Source organism: Sprattus sprattus (assembly GCF_963457725.1).
Source record: "Sprattus sprattus genome assembly, chromosome: 7".
Lineage (NCBI taxonomy): Eukaryota > Metazoa > Chordata > Actinopteri > Clupeiformes > Clupeidae > Sprattus > Sprattus sprattus.
The window spans coordinates 22,412,553-22,432,967 of NC_137926.1; the positions used below are offsets into that span (position 1 = coordinate 22,412,553).

Consider the following 20,415-nt stretch of genomic DNA (forward strand, 5'->3'; position numbering starts at 1 on the left):
GCAGCAAATGGGGACCAGGGCACTCCGTTTCACTTGAGGAGAGAGGCGAGGCAAGGCGAAAATCCTCCGAGTCCCTCCCCTCTCTCCCATCCCCCTTCTCAGTGTGGAGCAGCTCAACACAGAACTGCTATAGCCTACCGTCAAGCTGTGCATGACTGTGTGTGTGCGTACTTGTGCACACATATACACTGAGCGAGGCAGACGTCTACGAAGACTCAACAGGAGATTTCACTCAACTGCGCAGCAGACAATCACTGACGCATGGGACAGCCTGAAACCGGTCTGAATTATATAGATGTAGTTCTTCTGCCATGATACTTTCCTTCACCCCACCTTCCTCTTGATCGGCGAGAAGTAGACGCGGATGGGTACGGACGGCTTTTACATTTGCATTGGATTGTCCACACCCCTTCGGAGATAAGGACGGGGACTGAGCCCTCGGTTGCGCCTACAGGAGAAGGAGAAAGTGACACAGGGAAGACTGGAAGGCGAAACGTGAGCCGAGAACTGATTTGGGGAATTTATTCACTTTTGTTGTCAGGGAAACTCGCTCCGTTTTCCTCGTCTTATTAACTTCCACCGGATCCAGCTTGTTACTGAACAATTAGGATTTACATCAGATGATACCTCCCCTGGCGGCAGACATGTACGTGGTTTGTTCATTATTATGTCCACTGTGCATCATTTTGTGCTGTTTGTGCCTTGGTTTTCGACCTGTTAATGTAGGCTATGGTACATTAGTTAGACTGATTTAAATGGGCCAGTTAATACTGGAACCTAGAAGAGAGTGATCATGTGAAACCAAATTGAGCACTGATGCAGAACTGGCTTAACCTTTATACTCAAGTCACATATAACAATGTATCTCAATACATTTGGGGAGGTTGCTTGAAAATCACTTCAGAATACGGTACCTTGGTTTAGCAGAGAAGAGACTTAAACTCGTGTGAACGAGAATTGAAGAGAGATAGTCTTGGCTGTTGGTTTTGATGACAAAGAATGTCTTTGTGTGATATTTGTAATGACATGAGAGAAAAGCCGGGCAACCACGGGTATTTGTCAGTTTTGCCGTGCGGGAAGAAAGTAGGCTACTCGACGTGGGCATGGGGTTACTTCTACCAAGTATGGAATTTTTTACGAAGTGTAAATTAGGTAACGTCTGATTCCAGTGTGTCCAGACCGGTTGTCGCTTTTATCAAAATCATTTTGTTTGACTTGAGTGTAGAAGAGAAGTTTGTTTTCATAATTCCAACCGACCTCACCACTCTTATGTGTGGTGGCGGTGGCTGGGATGGGCTACATTTGTGTCTGGTGTCTGACCAAAAACTGAGCCACGTCTCCACTCAGTTGATGTAGCGACTAAAGGCTAATCCTGCACAATCTAATCCTTCTGTTGACTTTTTTTCTTTATCCCTGTAAGGGAATGCAACTTCCTCCCAACCTAAAATGTATTTGATAACATGCCGTCCCCTTTTTAGACGGCAGAATATTAACAGCTTGTATTTTTTGAAAAGGGTAACCAGAACTCCATATCAACATTTTAATCACATTATCTCAGGTGTCATGATTCTGAGATTGGCCTGAATTGGTTTGCATGTATCATTACATATATATAGGGGTGTGTGCATAGCTGTAGCAGTCATTTAAAGTCTCAATTATGATGGAAGTTTATGAAGGGGATTATTATGTTGACATCTGTACTTAAAATGCACCACATGTGAGCAGCAGTAATTTATATCTATGGATTAAAATGCTATTTTGCAGCTATCTTTAAACACCACTCTGGCCCATATAAAATCTTAGCCCTTTACAACAAAGACCATGACACCTCTGTCCATCATTTTGTTTTCACTTCTCCCCTCACTGTGTTATGAAGAGATAGTCCTGTCCTCCGTGGCCTCCTGCATCGGGGCTGGCCATGCCGGCAGGGAGTGAGGAGTGTGGGAACATATCTCCCAGAAAACCCGGCCGTGTGGGCAGCACAACAGGCACTCACAATCTGGCCTTTGTGTGTGAGGCTGAGCACTGCTGAGGGGCCTAATTTAGCTAATGATTTGATCAACAAAAACAATTATGATGAAAGGGATATGCTGGGGAAAGGAGGGAGACTGTCTCTCTCACACACTCGTTCACTCACTTGCACACACACACACAAACACACACACACACACACACAAACATACATACACACACACACACACACACACATAACGTAAACATGTAGGCTAAACACTCAAACACAGAGAGCTGCTCAGTGCCCTGTTAAAGGGATTGAGTCTTTGTGTTTCCAGGCTTCGTGCTTATTTATGTGTGGGTGTAATGCAAGTACAGGGCTGGAAATTGGCAGCATGTTTGTTGGTTTGGTCCTGCTCAAGTCTTTTCTCCTTGATGATCATCCTGAACTGTGTCATCACAGGAGCTCAGTCATCTCCTCAGGCTGTGGATAAGCATGACCTTTTCAAAGTCAAGACTTCATTTTTTGATTCTGAAGACACACACAGTTGTGCCTCAGTTGATAGACGCCCCAATATTATGCCTGTCCTTGTGTACAGAGACTAAAAACTGCAAATGCACAGTTCCGGCTAATATTTTACTTGGTTAAAAAACGTCCTCTCATGTCGCAAATAAGAGGCATTCACATACATAAGTGCCACTGCCCTCCCTGTGCCCATGTGTGATTCTGTTACCCCCTGCTTCCCCTCTCTGGGGTTCCTCTCTCTGAAGTCATGCTCTTATTAGACGGTTCTGTCTGAACGCTCTGTCTCTCCCAGGAGTCCTGCTGTGGCCCTGTGACTTTCTCTCTCTTTTTTTTCTCTCTCTCTCTCTCTCATCCCTGCATCTGTGCCCTCCATTGTCCACCCCCCCTTACCCCAACCCCTCACGACGTGTCAAGTCCTGTTGTCTGGTAGCCCTGGCTTTGAGGACCATCTCCTTGCTCGCTAAACGTTTAGTGTTAGCAACTCACACTCACACTCACACTCACACTCACACTCACACTCACACTCACACTCACTCAATCACCCCCTCACTCATGCACACAGTTGTACAGCTAACTCACACACTCCTGAAGCATGCTCTGCATAGCTGGCCTCTTGTGTCCTCCCCCATAGGAAAGACTCTTTTTTTTTTTGTGCTGTCTGTCCATGCTGAAAATAGATCAGTGTGTGGTGCACAGTGCAAATAGACTGTCCATTAAAACAGCAAACTTGTCTTGAGCTGAAACCTACAGATCACACGCATGATTGTCTGCGTTGTTTCATGTGTTGGTTCTCTTTGAAGAAGCACATTGATGCATTGGCGAGTGTTAATTAGGCTCTGTCAGAAGCTTTAGCATGCCCTGGGCCCTGGAGTGGGTCTGGGCACCATCACCACGCTTCGTCCTGTCAGAGGTTTTCAGGGCTAAGAGCAAGCAGTGCAAGGGAAGAGTGTTTGAATGTGTGTGGGTGTCTGCCAGCCCCCTGGCTCTGATGTTGTGTTAATCTCAAGCACCTGCTCTCTCTGTTCTCCGGGCGAAAGAATAATGAGATACCAGCCAGAACACTGAAGGGTCCTTGTGTTCCAAACACACACACACATGCGCGCGCGCACACACACACATACAGTGCTTCTGTCACCAAGTGATGTGCTCGCCATTCCCAGCATGCACTTTAACCCCCACCCACATGGGTTTTTTGCTTGGCTAATGGCTTCCTGTGGGCCAATGCTGTACCATTTTGCATGGTCTACAGTGGCTAATTAAATGCTCTTCCTTGTGTGATTGCACCCTGCTTATTCACACAAGCCGACCGTCGCATCACTGACTGTGCAATTAGCCTATGCTGATGAGTGCTGGTCGGAACTGAGAGATGCAATGAGGGTTGTGCTGTCGAGATGCCTCAGCCTTCAGCCTTCTCCTCACCCTCCCTTTTCCATCAATCATGTGGAAAGCTGGTTTGGTCACCATGGCAGCTCGTTTACATGAACATTCTAGAGGCCAGATTGCGAACAATGCTGAGCTCAGAACTCCGGGGAGCCCACAGAACCCACAGGCTGTAGGCCGGGCCAGACGGCCCATTCTATTTCAGAACTTTGGTGCGCCAATCAGAAGCAGCTCCACTGCCCGAGCTCCATGCTGGCTGGCTGGCTGAGCAGTTTCTCCAGCCCAGCATAACCCTCCCAGCCCTAGTGGTAGTACAAACAGGAAGCTGCTGGAATTGCACAGCTTGTTCAGAGAGGCCTCTGACGAGTGTGAGGTATGACAACCATATGAAAGCTCTAGGCCAAGGCAAACCACAATCAAATTAACCCTATTGGATTTGCTCCTGTGCTTTGTGTAGCACTGTATAATGCCCAGTCACTATATAATGCCCTGTTTCTTACGGTTCCCATAGTAAATGGAGAGAAAGAGAATGGTTTCCTCAATGGGAGAATTGGGCCCCAGCACTGTTTGATCAGATTGGATTTAATCTTCTTCACCTTTATGGAAGCCAGCTTGTACATGTTATCCTCATCACTGGTCCTATAGTTCTCTGAGCCTTATAGCCACAGGCTGTTATCTGTCTATCCGTTCCGCAGGGGCATCCTTTTTGCTTTGTCTTCCTCTGGCCTCTCTGTGTTTTGACAAGGAGTCATGTTCTGTCTCTCTCTCTCTCACTCTCTCTCCCTGTCTGTCTTTATCTTTCCCCCTTTGGACTTCCTCCCTCTGTCCCTCTATCTTCTGGCCCTCTCCTGCTCCCATGTCCCTATATAGCAAAGCTGACCTTTCCTCCCCCGCCAGCCCCCTGCATGTGAGGATCCATTTTGCTTTCCTGGGTGAGCCAGCAGTATTCCCAAATTCCCAGAGCCTGGGAGCGGAGATTGTTGGAGAATGGCTGACATGGATGACCTCATGACAAAGCCGAGAGACAGACAGACCCGGGCTGTTTACATGCTTGTCAGAGCAGAGTACTGATGTTCAGAGACAGAGCCTGCTGTGTCATCATTGGACTTTGCCTTTTTTCATCTGCACCCCCCCCCAGTACTCCCTGTATTTACAGAGCACTTTCTAAAAACATTACTGGTTGAGTAAAATCTGTGAGTTAGTTGAAGGCACTGTTTGTTAGTTTCCGGAGTTAAAGCTACTGCTTTTCTTCAGCTGCACTGCCAAAACCCCTTCTGCTCAGCTCTGTAATGCTGTGTTGTTGTGATTGGAGCCTGGGATAGTCTCTGTGTCTCTGTAGCGTGGCTTGTCATAATTGGGAGCTGCAGCAGTAGCGTCATTAGCGGCACAGCAGCAGCGGGGTGTTAGCACTGACTCAGTGCCCGTTCGTGGAGAGAGGACTGGGACGCAGCTGCCGCGGGTGACTCACTCTTTCCCAGGGTGCACGCAGTCCCAGTGCCGGCTCAAAACCGCAGCCCTGCACCCAGTGCTAAGAATACATTATGGCACACATGCACGGGAGGTTGCATGTACATCTGTTTGAGCTAATGTGCATTTTGAAGGGTTGCATAAACATAGATGAAATGCACAGTTTTATTTCCCTCCCTGTGCCCCACTCATGCACATGATGATCTGTGTGGGTTGGGAGGTTTCGTGCTGGTGTGATGCTTTAAGGCTGTCAAAGGAGTAGCAGCGCTGCGATTTATGGCAGCCTGAGTTTTTAAAGGAGTCTTGAGATAGGTGGATGTTATATCGCTAACTTATTTACAAGCATGAGCAGAAGACTATTTTCTTGATACCAGCTGTCTGCAGTGTTGCTTCATGCGAACTTAATTTGGTACAAACAGGTGTGTCGAGCGTGAAACCCTATACATCTGTGAAGTATGACTCCCAACAGTCCCAGTTAGAGAGATGTACAGTTTCACCTGTGGCCAACTTCTCATTTATGATTGTTACACTTCCCCCGTAGACTTCTTCAGTTGCAGTCGCACCCCGTTGTGTGTGACCAACCAAGCGGGACACATACAGATACCTGCGTGTTTTGGCAAGTGTTGCGGTTGGTGTCAACAGCCGGGCTGTCTTGAGTAATCAGCTTACGAAGGCTTGTGGGGAGGAGATGGAGAGAAGCATTTGCTGAAGTCAAAACACAGGGCTCCTCAGGTGAGTCGTCACACAAAAAATTCCCTTTGATGCTTCACCGCTAATATGTATGGATTAGCAGACACAAGTCAACACCTTGTGATCATACCCAGGTGACCGGAAACATTTTGCTCTTTGGTCAAATGATGTAACACCTAAGGTATTTGTTTATGCCTCAGGGGGTGTCATTTTCTTCTTTTCGCCTTCTTAACAGGCTCAAACGTTTGTCATATTGCTGCCTGGTCTTCATTCCAGATGAAGCTCTTGCAAAACACCTCTTTCTCCTGGGGCAACTCCCTGAGCTGACAGGGGCTTGTGACTGGAGTCAGGTGGTTTGCCTGCGAATGGGAGTTAACTGAGAATGGCCCGAGGAGGAATCTGTGATTGATTTACTGCAGCCCCAATTGCTTAATAGTTGTCTGTTTGTACCAGCTGATTTGTGAGCTTTCAAGGCCAGTAAGACGATGGCAGCCTTGCCTGACTGACTTCAGCAATAGTACAGGGGCCTTGTGAATTGTGTCACAGATCTTGAGTATAACACAATGATACATGAAATTGTGCACTGACATATCGCCTATATTTGTGAGGGTATGGATCGCTTTCATTTCCTGTAAGCAGTGTGAACAAGGACATTTTAGGGTGAGGGCACTCTTGTGGAGTGTCATCTGTGTTGATTTGTACACATCATGATTAGAACTTAGATTTTTGTTTCACCAGTGCGCAGGACCTCCTAAGCAAAGAGCATGTGGTTCAACCTGAAGTCTTGCATTGTGGCTGGCAACCTGCTGAGAATGACCTGTTATGCTGGGAATCATGCTAGGTCCGGGAAATTCCCAGTGCCTCTAACTGGCCAACTGTTAGCACAACTGTCATCAACTGGCAGATAAAAACCCTAACTTTCAATTCACAGTGTGCAGACACAAGGCAGAATCTGCCAAATCAGTAAGCCTACTAACAGGCAGAATCAAAGGTCAACTGTATATGCCATGACAAAAACTAATCACATAGCACATTAGAAATATAAACACACTGTGTAACTTGAGTGACTGTTCTCTGAACTATGGACGGAATAAGTACAAAATCAATTTTCTGAACCTTCTACTTGATGGGGAAGTGTTCAAGAGATGTGAAGTTGGATGTGAAGAATCATAAAATAATCTTTAAAAACCTAAGTTGTGTACAGTGGAGGGACCTTTCTGAGGTGGATTGCCTGGATCACCAATGTTTTAATCACGTTGAACTAAAAAGGTGTGCATGTGTGTTTACATGTAAAAAAAAAAAAAAAGAGCAGTTATTAGGTCAAGCACAAGACACTGCCAGTGAGGACTCCGCTGAGCCTGTAGAGCAGGTGGACGGGTCAGGACGAGAAGGTGTTAGCCGCAGATAGTCTAATCCTGCAGTGTACTCTCTTGTCAGGGCTTTAGACTGCACAGGCCACGGCCCAGTGGGGAACTAATTGCGGTAATAATGGTCGAGTGAGATGTCGGCCAGGTTCGTGCTGCATCTGCTGATGTGTCTGTGGCTCCAAGTAAAGATGGAAATGGATAGATCTATTTTCTGATCTCACTTCCTCCTACAAAGGGCCGCTCTGGTCAACTTGCACAGACCCGGGCCAAGAGACACTGCCTGATGTTTATGGAAGTTGAACGAGCTGGAAAAAAGAGATCTGTGCAGAGAATATTTTTTTTAGGCCTGTGTCCTCACTAAAGTTCAAACAGACTCATTCATACTTCGAGATGTAGATACCTAGAGATGTAAACCGATGAGTAAGAGATGTGACTAGTCCTGCCACAGTAAATCATGACTACAGCTGCATTGCATGGTATCTATGACTACAAATAGCTTAAGTCAAGCACCTTTTTCCCACATGAGGTCAACTCCTATTTCTGACCAGGTCAGTGACCCTGCCCTTTCCCCCTTCTAAGACCCCTGCCATCCAATTACACTTTCGAAGATTAAGGCCAGTCAAGCCGCCCAACAGGACCATGATGACGGTATCACCGCAAGGGTTATGTGGTGGTGAGAAACGTGAGCGCCAGGATTCAGAGTGAAAGTCTTGCAAAAAATGTCTTAACAAGCAGTCCAGCCACCATTTTGTTTTGTTTTGTTTACAAACACGAACACATTTGTATCCTAAAAGGTCAGTCTTCACCTCAAACAGCACTATTATTATTTTAATAGAAGAAGCTGTTCTATCTGTGGTAAATTCGATGAATTACACTGTCTGTGCAAAGACAGGCTATTAGTATGATACTATATTGATGGAACTAACTGACAGGAGGGGAACCCCTTTTAAAAAGAAGCCAAATCAACCACTGGCATTTGTTTATACCACATGTTGACTGGTTCCATAAATACTGTATACTGCTTTATATATACTGTTTAGATTTTTTTTAATTAAAAGGCTGCATTTAAATCACATCACCACATGTTAAATATTTAAATACTCTGATATAGAAGAGACACATTGTCACTTAAATGGCACTAAGGGGAAGTAACATTGCATAAATAATTAAGTTGGTCAATAATACCAGTTTATTTTGATTAGGAGCGTGATCAAGTTTGATTTGTAGTGATGTTATATCCGTTCAAAAACATTGTGTATAAATCACTGTTTGATATTTTACACATGCACCCAAGCAATATATTTGCTGTGTTTCTTTTCAAATGGGCTATTAGCTTCCCAGAGCTCCTAAGGCGAGCTCAAGGGTGGACAGCAGGTCAGGCTGAGCAGGCCAGGCCATGGCCCTGGGTCCTATTCACTGGGCAGGACGCAGCACAGCGGAGAAGCACCCTAGTGGGGCAGCATCGAGTGACACTTAAGCCTATTAGAGGCCAGCTGGGGATTAAACAGGAAGTCTTGGGTTGACGGGGGTCCTCAGGGCTCCTGTTTGGAGTTGTGTCGTGAAAATGTGTCTTTATTTGGACAGACTGGTGTTGATGTGTTCTGTCCTTGCTGTTGCCACATGAATTCTGAATGAAGTTAGTCATACTCTAGTGATTAGAGAGCTTAGTGACTATTGATGGAGGGTCACGAGTCTTCCAACCACTGCAATGACACTCTCCCCTTTTAAAGCTGTAGGATGCGGGTTTATGCAGATAATAGCTACTTTTTTTTTTTTGCAACTGCCCTTTCAGATATTTCACTGAGAACACAATAATCATAGAAATAGCGCAGCATATGGTGATCGCCCTCATGCCATCAAAGTGGCTTAAAACTAGCTTTAAGAGAAAAAGAGATTATACATGATATCATAAATGAGGCCGTGTTGGTATTAAGCATGCAAAGGGGTTCATCCTTGATGGGGGGGGGGGGGGGGGGGGGGGGGGAAGGTGCTTATATAATCATTCCAGCTCTGCTCAGCGGGAGGCCAGGGCCATCAGGCTGAAAATGAATTCCACACCACAAACCGGTGAGCCTCTCGCGCTCAGCGACTCCTTACCGGAGCAATAAATAAGAGAGCGATAGGACTGCAGCAGGCCCACTCCTTTTCATCTATACTCCTCTTCCCTCCCTCTCTTTTTTTCTTCTTCTCCCTCTTTCTGTCCATCTCGATTGCGCTTCTATTGCTTACCGGCTTTCCTCCCTCTCACTATCCCTCTCTTCCTGCTACTTCTTTCTGTCTTTCTCCCTGTTTCTCTCCGCTCTGCCCTTCCCTCATTCTTTTCCTTATCAGGGCGAAGGCAGCCGCTGCAGGAACTGAGGGCCTGTTGGTGGCTCGTTAATCACAAGCTTTTATGGCCTCATCAAGAGATGGGGTTTTCGGGGAAGATTGGGCAGAGCAGGACCAAAGCCCCAAATCTCTCCACTCACGACATCTCCGTACAGCACTGCACCTCACAGACGTCTGCAGATGACAGTTATAGCTGCTCCGTTAGGCTGGTAGTCAACATTATGGGCCGGAGGGCAGTGGGATCAGGGCAGATCAGAAAGTAACTCTTGAGATCAGGCAGGGAACAGCGCCCGGTCCGTTCTTCAAGAAGCTGCTACCTCAGAAATCCCTCCTCTGTTTTGTGTCATAAAATTGTTATCTTCGGGTGTTGCAAGTTGCATTAAAATTTTATTTTAATCTTCCCATAAATTAAATGACAAGTCACCATGAAGAAGTATTTTGACTGACTGGGTGTCATTGCCTGGAACAAATTATGTTGTAAATGAAATGGCAGTTATCGTGATGATGATTGTGACTGAATATTTTGGCTGGAAATGGTCTATGTTACCTGTGAACACACACACACACATGCACACACACTTTTAAATAGAGATATTTCACCTCTTTCAAGGTCCCTGTGTGAACCAATTGTTTCTGTGAAGCTATTGTTTTTCAGCTCAGGATTAGGTCAGGACAGTGAAAGTACACCTGCTTAACCTGTTGCTCCTACAGAGCTTGCTTTGGTTGGAGAATGAGGTCGTTGTGGGTTTCGAGGGGGGGTCTGTGCTGTGTGGGTTTCGAGGGGGTCTGTGGTTTGTGAGTTCCATGGCAGTGGCATGCAAGTTATGGGCGGTATGTGCCCTCAGCACTGCAGGGGCTGTGTGTGTGTGAGTGTGAGTGTGAGTGTGGGTGTGGGTGTGGGTGTGGGTGTGTGTGCACACACACATGTCAACTCTTATGGATTTTCCCTCATTTCAGTTCCTGCATACATAAAATCTTACAGGTTTCTGGTTCAAAACGTATTGCGTGCCATTTGTTGACACACACTATGGTAGACAAAGCACAACAACCAGATGCTTGTTTCTTGAAGTCTTCTTCTTCTTGTTCTTTGTCGTTTTACGGCAGCCAGCGTCCTTACTGTTGCATTCCACAATATCACGCCATAATGACCCTTTGCACTGTGAACCCCACTGAACCCCCACCTGACTGATTTCTTTATGGATTATAAAGATTTTCTAAAAGGGGGTTGGCCTTTATACAGTATGTGTGTTGGGGTGCTTGTGTGATGTGCTTCGCTTACAGTGTTTATGTGTGCATGGGCTTGTGAGTGCACATATGTGTATCTCGTGTGTATCAGTGTGTATATGAGCTGCTCTCAGGTTCAGCTCTGTATTACATGAAAGATGGATTACCTGTGTTCCACGACCAGCACACCCATCTACATGTCATCTTGCACTTTGTGTTGATGTATCACAACTATACACGTCCTTTTTATGCACTGGTATGACATCACAGTGTTGCCCCAAATTTTGCACATAGTCAGGTATGGCAGGGTATGTATATATGGGTGTTTGAGTATGTGTGTCCATACCGTGTGTGTGTGTGTGTGAGTGTGTTAGAGAGTGAGAGTGTTGGTGCCTGCAGAGAGGAGCAACAGTTCACCTGCTGTTCAGGTTATTCGTCCAGATGCTTGAGCTGAGCCTGTTGTTAGCAGTAAGCTCCTTCTCATGCTTCTCCTATGTGGCGTCATCTGCCTCACACAGGCATCCGTTACTGGAAAGCCTTGAGGCCCTCAGAGCACCATGCGCATATGATGCCAATAAAACTGCCACCACAGTTTTCCATGCGGAAAAATTACCCCAAAATAGCAGTTGAAGTGTCTCAATGTTGCCTGGAAAACCACATGCAAACCAAACACAACAAAGCCTTCAAACAGACAGGTAGGAATTATTCACGCAGTTCCCAGACCGCCCTGGTGACACATTTGTCAGTGTTGCCTTTCTGATAACATTCAACTACCGCATACTTTATATGAGTGGAGATTTGAGGCTGGAAAAGTGTCACGGGTGGAATGTGTCTCAGGTGGAGTGCAGCTGGTGAGGAGAGCAGAGGGAATGAAAGAGAAGAGGAAGAATGTGAAGATAAACCTTTTGCGGACATGCAAGCATCTCCGCTATCCAGGGGATGAAAAGAGTGAGAGCAATATCTTATTGCACCTGTTTTTGTGGAGAGAGAGAGAGAGAGAGAGAGAGAGAGAGTGTGAGCCTGTGTGTGTGTGTGTGAGTCTGTGTGCATGCACACGCATGCTTGTGTGTGTGCGTGTGTGTGTGTGTGTGCGTGGGCGTGTGCGTGTGCGTTTGTGATCGTGTGTGTGTGTGTAAGAGAGACACAGGTGCAGGCACCGCCTTGTCCCTGCTCGGGCTCTGGGCTCTGGCCGTCTGTCCCTGCCCTGGCCAGCTGCTTCCTGGGAGATAAGAGCTGAGGGCTCAAGGGACAACTGTTCCCCTTAAATCCTCTGCCCACCTCCCACTCTGAGAGACCAGCCACCCGCCCCCCTCCCTCCTCCACCTCCGCCTGCTTATCCTCCTCTCCTCCACTTTATCACACCATCCATCCAGGCAGGGTCAGAGGTCACGGCAGATACTCTTCCTCCTGTTGTCATACCTCCAGTGAAGGCCCATCTCTCTCTAAATCCAGTGAAGGCCCATCTCTCTCTAAATCCAGTGAAGGCCCATCTCTCTCTAAATCCAGTGAAGGCCCATCTCTCTCTAAATCCAGTGAAGGCCCATCTCCCTCTAATTCCAGTGAAGGCCCATCTCCCTGTAAATCCAGTGAAGGCCCATCTCTCTCTAAATCCAGTGAAGGCCCATCTCTCTCGAAATCCAGTGAAGGCCTATCTCTCTCGAAATCCAGTGAAGGCCTATCTCTCTCGAAATCCAGTGAAGGCATATCTCTTTCTCTAAATGCTTCATTTCCCTCTGTCTCCTATTCACATTCACACACACACACACACCTTTATCCTCTTTGTCATGCTGTCTTTACCTTATGTACCTTTTACACTATTCCTGATACCCTTTCTCTCTCTCTCGCTCTCGCAACTCACTCTTTCTAACATGATTGAACCCCTCTCTCTGCTCCTTAGGGCAAAAATGTTTTGGACAGAGAGCCTGCATAACTGGTATTTGTCTATATGAATATCCTGCAAAAAAAATGCCCTATAAGAAAGCACATAAAACATGTGTATGTGGACTGCAAAACATCAGTTTGCACACAGGGAGTCCAAGGAGATTTGGTTTGTTGTGTGCTAGTTTTGCTGTATGAGTAAACCAACCCTAACGCTGTAGCCTTGCCTTCTTGTCAAGACACCATTGACCTGATCTGAAAGTTTTGGCAGACACAGTCTCAGCTGTGTTAATCAAGACGTCTTTGTTCCGTCACGTCCATCAAGCAGAGAAACCTCCCACCCACCCCACCCCACCCCCCTATCTTCAGCTAACCCTTTGGCACCAAATCTTATCAAGTGCTGGGTGGTAAGATCCCAGATAAGAAGCAGTAATGCATGCTGCATGTCATATATGATATAACCATGATTAGCCCGTGCTCGCCCTGCTAACCCACTGACTGCACCAACAGTCCTGTGCCAGTAATGACCGTGGGCAAGGAAATGCCCTGTTGATAAGGGTCATTTTCCGACAGGGTATTTGCATGTAGGCAAATCAGCTCCCATGTGGCTGTGTCTGGTGAGGGGAGAGCGATATGTCTAGTGCTCTAATACTGCTGGGATTCACTGTAACCAACTGTAAGTGTAAGTGTGTTCTTGTTTGTGTTTGTTGTGTAATTTGCTGCCAGATTTGCAGTCTTGTGTTTATCCATCCTGTTTGGGGGATTTGACCGTGTTTGGACTGTAAGAGAGATTCCACCAAACACATACATACACACACACACACACACACACACACACACACACACACACACACACACACACACACACACACACACACACACACACACACTCGTGATTCTAATGGAGAGATCATGCTAACAAGCCTTGATTTTGATTCAGCCCGAACAGCTCAACTCGGCCGTCCTCCTCAGTCACCGTGACATGCCCCTAATCGCTGAAGCAGCTGGCTGGCCAGAACTCAAGCCAGTCTCTGTCCTCATGGATCAGCATCAGCCGCCTCTTTCTGTCTCCGCCGCTATCATTTCTAATAAAACGGCAGTAAGGGGTTATGCTGAGATCGGTCACATCAGTGCCCATTTGCGGCATAAACTTTTGCCTCTCTCCAGCAGTGTAACTGAGGAAAGGGGCTTACGGCGTGTGTGTGTGTGTGTGTGTGTGTGTGTGTGTGTGTGTGTGTATTGGAGAGAAAGGCACAAAATGTCTTCCTGTGCATTCAAGTCCTAGAGCAATACAGTTGGATCGGGGAGGAAACTCATGAAAGTCATTAAAATTGTATCCCACTGAAATCTGCATGCCCACAGAAGAAAGCCTGCCCATAATTGCTGAATAAACATGTGCTTTGAGGTCTCCCTCTCGAGAATGCATTAGAAAATGAAGAAATATAGAGTGGGGTTAGGGGCGCTGTGTGTGTGTGAATGTGTGTTTGGGGGGGATGGTGTAAATTTCCAGATATTGAAGAGTAGTTTTGCCCCTGGGTAAACTCACTGCCTTGCAAATAAAAAATGAACTAGCAAGCCTCTCAGGCTCGATTTCAACCACATTTGACCCCAAGTGATCTCCTTGCCTCTTCCTCAGTCCACCCCTGCCTCAGACTAGTCCTCTCTTTCATTCATAGTTATGTCGTCTGGCCTGAAAGTGATCAACTGCACACTCGTTCCCATTCTTCCAGTATTAGTTATTGCTGAGCTTTCACTCATAGTTTAAAGCAGCAGTAAAGTGTTTTGGTCAAAACTACTGATCTAACTACTGAATAGGCATGCACAAACTTTACGAACACCAACAACGTGTTTGACACAGATAAAAGGATGGCTAGCATGCTAACGCGTGTTTTTTGGTGAGCTGTCATGCAGTGAGCTTTTTTTGCCCATATTTTGTTTTGCAGTACACAACGCAGTACAGCAGGGAAATGACACCGACAAGTATGCATGGGAAAAAAGGACACTAAAAACACAATAACAAACAAAGAAAACCATCCTCAGTATAGTTAACTAAATACGGTCTAAACAATACCCTTTATTCAAAGATAAGAGACATTGTCAACTGTTCTCCATTTTAAATGTTTTTGTTTTTGAACCGATCATATGTGTTATCCAAGAGGGAGGCTGGAAACAGGTGATTGGCTGCAATTGGGGCATAAATAGACACAGAGACGAACTCTCAAAATGGTGTTTCCTCAATTGGGACCAGGTTTTAAACCCCCAGGATGCATATTTTATTTTCCTCAGTATCAACATTTCTCAAGTGTTTTTTCGATTAACACATAAACTTTTTTTTTTTAATCCTTTAACAGATTACTACATGATAACATACATAATGACATTTCAAGAATTAAGCCTATTGAAACCAATTGCTTCCCCTGATAGTGAAACTACCCGTAGCAGCACAGGGTTGTAGCAGGTCTGGGGTGTATACAAGGGAATCGACACTAAAGAGAAAAAGTGAAATCCAACTGGAGGAACTGGATTCCATTTGTAACAAAGCAGGAATGTCCAGGGTGAATGTATCCCACAGCCAGAATAATAGGCTTTTGATGTTTGCAGCCCAGTAATATATCAGAGCATTTGGTAGAGCCATCACACCATGCACATTAAGCCTTTGTAAAAAATAAAACTAAAAAAAACTTCTGGATCCTAGGTGTTATACAGTTTTTAACAAAGCAAAATCATTTTGGAAGGATGTTCATTTTAGTTGTATTGATTCACCCAGCTAGTGTTAGGTTTCTTGTCTTCTTTTTTTAATACATCACAAAAGCTATGAAGGCAGGAAATCTGAAGAACGATTCAACCATGATTGGCCCGTGTGCTACGTACGTTACAGAAGTGTAGTAAAATTGTCCTGAGAGTAAGACTTAGTAACAGAGACACCAAGATGGCTAAACCTTAAGCTTTTTGTACATGTGTGTGGGGTGGTCTGACCTGGACCACAGAACTGCATAGTGCATGGCCTACACGGCTAGTTAGAGCGACAGGTGTGTTTATCTGTCCTTCACCTGACCAATTCCCATGAAAATTAATTCCAAGATGTTAAATTAAGATAGTTGCTTGTTAAAACATGTTTCAGAAACTGGCATATTGTTGCATTCTGTCTCTTTATAAATCAATTGCTTCACCTTCACAACACTATTAAGACTACCACATAGTGCATTATAGCAGGGCATAGTTTAGCACAAGATGCCAGGTGAGATGTTGGTGAATTTGAGTTCTCACACAGGGTCCTGAATCAGTTCCCTCTGGTTCTTGACTTTGTTTGAGGGCAGGTATGTTACCAGCCTAGGACACAAGATTTGGGGAGTGAAGCACACTGGGTGAGGCTAAGGGGAAAGGAATGTTGTTGCAGATGTCTTCCTGAGGAGAAGGAGGACCTCATCATGTTCATAACTGTTACCTTTTAGTTTTTCTTCATTAGACACAATAGTATGACTAGGATCGGTGACTAAAGGTCAGAGATTTATCTTTTGATTGCACCTGTATGCTTATATTACTGTGCTTCCAAAGTGAATAAGCAAAGTTAGTCATCCAACTTTGTGAGTCACAGAGTCATGGTGTGTCTTCTTAAAAAAGAACCCTGATTGTCTCGACCTCTTGCACAATGGAGACCAAATTAGTCTCCATCCAAATCCAAGGTACATATAGCTTAGATGTTAAGTGTCAGCCGGTCTTTTAACTTATCATGAGGAAGCAATGCGCTGGGCCTTGCTGGAAGAGGGAGAGGCAGGAAGCGAGTGATGTCAGAGCGGGAAGCGGAGAGGAAACCAACGAGAGGAGGTGGAGGAGGAGATGTGAAGGCAAGGCTGGTGGGAGGGAGACCGCCTTCCCATTTCCTGGCAGCGCCTCCGCTTCTCTCTCTTTCTCTCTCTCTCTGTGTATGAGGGAGGGGAAACTGCCAGTGTACGAAGCCACAGTGAAGGAGACACTGGTAGTCTTGTGGTTTTCGCTCTGCCCTTTGAAGAGGCTCTGAGAGAGCTGAAAGTATTCCTCACTGAGGTCAAGTCTTGCGGGGAGGAGAGGCAAGCTGAAATTACCAGCCAGCATGTACAGTGGATATGGAGGTACCTCTTAACCTTTCGCCACACCTGACTAAATGTGTTCCAGGTCCTTGACCACCCTTACTTAGCTTCTCTTTGTAGTTTTGTTTTCTGGAGTGGTAGTGATAGGGGTGGTTGTCACTGTTTTCTGACATTTGTGGGAGTAGCAACAGACTTGTTACTCTTACTCTTGATTTGTAGATGCCAGTTTGTGTTTACATGTTGTTGTGCACTCCAGATGGGATGGTGATCTTGGGACCGTCTTCTGTTTCCCTTTGGCTCATATCTGGTTTGTGTTGTTTCTGGGTCAGATAATGATACATGGTGTAGGAGGTTATTTGTTTAAAGGGCTAGCTTCTCTCTCTTTGGCTCCCTCAAAGGGTGTGTTTTCTTTCCTCTCCTCTACCCAAAGTGTTATCTCTGTTTTTGTGTGAGCGTTAGCATCTCTCTCTTTGTGTTGTCTCTTGCTCTATGTGTGTGTTCAACTCTCACTCTCTCTTCCTCCTTCTCTTCTCTCTCTCTTTCTCTTTTTCTTTCTCTTTTACCCTCAGTCTGAGTCCGAATTCCTCTACCCAGAGTTTGTTCAACTGATGTTTGTCAAGGCTGAACTTAGAACTAAGGGAGGGATGAGTGAAGACACACACTCACTCACACACACACACACACACACACACACACACACACTGTTTCCCTTATGGAAGTCTGTACAACCCCTAAACCCAAAACTCAGTTCATTGCTGAACCCCCTCAAATATGAGCTTCTGTGTTGGCGTTGCCCCTGTCCCAGGGGACTTTGGTTATGTGTGGTGTGGAGTGGTTGGCAGGTTATGTATTTCCCTGTTTTCCTTCAGTCTCAGTACTTGTGTTCTTTCTCATTGTAGCTACTAAGGGAGTTGTCAACAGGCTGTTCTGATGGATGTTTCTATATCGTCATCTAAGGGATGTGTGGGGGTTTGATGTAAGCAAGCTTGCCAGTGGAGGAGTTTTTCAGTTCACAGTTCTCTCTCACAGGGAGGGGTTCCAGGGCTTTCAAGGGAACTGATCAGACTGGATAGTCATTCAGGGTATGAATGTCTCGCTGCCTTTAATATATATTACCTTTCAGTGTAATTGCAGCCTTGTGACTACCTCAGGCTGTAGGGACACAGCTCCTTATGATGTATAGTCTATCTAAATGTACATGTTCTTTGCGTATGCCTCAGGTACATCCACAAATGGTTCCTCCACTTGAAGGGCCCTTTGTTCAGGCCAAAGGTTCTCAGAAGAATTCAAAGAACTCATTTTGTGGATGGAACATCCTGATCTTGATCATTCCTGAAGATTCTTTATAAAGAGCGTGGGAGTTTGTAGAAGTGAAGGTGTTTACTAAAGAGTTTCAAGAGATAAACAAATCCAAGGCATCCACTCACAGTAGAAGACTGCCAAGGGGTGCGGGCCCTTTAGGAAGTCCAGAGGAATGGAGAGGTGGTTACTGTCTGTGTGTGTGTGTGTGTGTGTGTGTGTGTGTGTGTGTGTGTGTGTGTGTGTGTGTGTACTTTGGTGAGGGGTGTGTAACATGATGAGTGTGTTGCTTTCTTCAGCTGGGGTCTGAGAGAATGGAAGGAAGGGCACTCCGTGTGGAGCTGCTGTCGCCAGTGCTTTAGGAGTTTCCACATCAGTCACGTGGCCACCTCGGTGCCATGCAGGTCACTTCCTGGTTGTGTGGACAGGAAGCATCCTAAGAGCATCTATATTTAAGTCGGGGGCTGCAGGTGTGCTTTTTGAATGACTCCACTTCCTTATTGCCACAAGAACTCCTCACCTTTCAAGATAAGAAACAAAAGGGAAACAAAGATGTCCAAGCTATGTATTTCAGTTGGTTCTATTGAACTGCATAATCACTTTCAATGAGTCCATATTTACAGTTTAACCTTATCAGTTGGCTAATTAGTATTAGTTTTGTTATGATGATTATAGTGTAATCTGCCAGGGCGTGTTCTTACTGGTGCTTCCACTGTGTGTTTCACGTTATGGATGATGAAAGTGAACTTGATGACCTCACTGCTCGGCCGTCTGTCCTGGTTGTTTGTCCAATAGCTATGTCCTTGGCGTAGGTTTAATATTCAGTCTGAGGCAGATGCCCCTCCTGCCATCTGCTAATATCTGTCTTCTGTTCCCATCTGAGTGAACAGCAGACAACCCCCTGCCAAACACACACGCATCTCATATCAGTCATGACTGGAATTCAAGGTGGATGCATAGACTGACCCACTCCACTGCCGCCTCCCACTCTCCATTTCTCCCTTTCGTTGAGTATTGTCACCCTATCACTATTCACCTCCACACACCCCCATAATGGGGAGCGAATTTAACCACAGAATAGGAGATCCCGCATATGAACAAGCTTCATAGCCTGTAGTGAAATGCCAAACCGCTTTAGAGCATAGAGCTTACTACTGTACTGCATCCTGTGGGGTTTGCTCACCACAATGGCCATGCTCATACATTTAAGTACCCCACATATGTCAGCCTCACAGCTGCGGAGTGTGTTTGTGTGCAAGGGGTGGGGAGCATTGGTTTTGTGAGTGTGTGAGAGAGGGGGCTTGTGGGTAGTAAGAGGCCACCCCAACCCCACCCCACCCTACTCCAGTGCTTTGTGTTCTAGAATGGCCCTGGAATGAGGCCAGGGAGCCGAACAATGCCCACGCACTCATCCACAGGCTTCTGACCCACTCTGACCACACGCTCGCCAATGGAAGCCTGTGGAAGGCTTTAACCCTCGCCCGCAGTGGATACCCGCTGCTCTCTCTATCTCTATCTTTCTCTCGCCAAATCTCTTTTCTTTCGCTCGTTCTTTCCTTCTCGTTACATTGCTCTACGTTTGTTTTCACACCTTGTGTGATCCTGGCTGGGATAAATCCCCTGGTGGACCCACCTCCTTGTGGACAGGTAGGAGACCCACTAGGCTGACTGCAGGGGGGTGTGGCAGATGATTACTCTTGCGGGGTGTTGGGTGGTGGTGGTGGGGGGGCACGACTGTGGTCCAGTGACTCAGTTTCAGTATGCATAGAGAGCCCACCTCTTCACCGATCCAAAAACGACTCTGGCTTAAGGCTGAGCCGATGGTCGATTCTAAAGGCCTCTCTCTAAAGACTGAAGTGAACCAAGCAGAGCAGGAGAGAGGAGGGGGGATGTGTCACTTCCCTGTGTCCTGTTTCCCTGGCGACGTGCAGGTGGATGGGGACTCTTGTGAAGGTCTGTTTTTGAAGTGGAGTCGGTTGAAGGTGTGCTTTGTGTATAGGGCTGTGTGTGTTTGTGTTTGTCTCTGAAGTGGAATTGGTAAAGCGTTGACAGCAGTGACGTATAGGACTACTGACACCTTTCTTTTGTTGTTTCGGTTATGTGTGTCTTTCTCTTTTGTCTCATTCTTTCTCTCTGTCAATCTCTCCCTCTCTCACTCCCCCTCTCTCAATGTCAACTTTGTTTTCTGTTTTGACGAAGCGAGTTCGTTTTCCCCCCCTTTAGTCTGGACATCTCT

General features: G+C 46.1%; 1 protein-coding gene across 2 annotated transcripts in view; it reads left to right on the forward strand.

Moving 5' to 3' along the window:
* The first annotated feature begins 306 nt into the window (after nucleotides 1–306).
* ripor1 (RHO family interacting cell polarization regulator 1) overlaps nucleotides 307–20,415 on the forward strand; it is a 46,055-nt gene continuing 25,946 nt past the window's right edge. Inside the window, exon 1 of one of the 2 annotated variants that reach the window (XM_080841676.1) lies at nucleotides 307–646. Coding sequence is in view for 1 of the 2 variants with exons in the window: in XM_080841675.1 (XP_080697801.1) it covers nucleotides 16,904–16,922 (19 nt within the window). In the remaining variant the exon portion in view is untranslated. Of the gene's footprint in view, nucleotides 647–16,795; nucleotides 16,923–20,415 lie in introns of those variants that run through there. The other variant, XM_080841675.1, reaches the window with a different exon arrangement.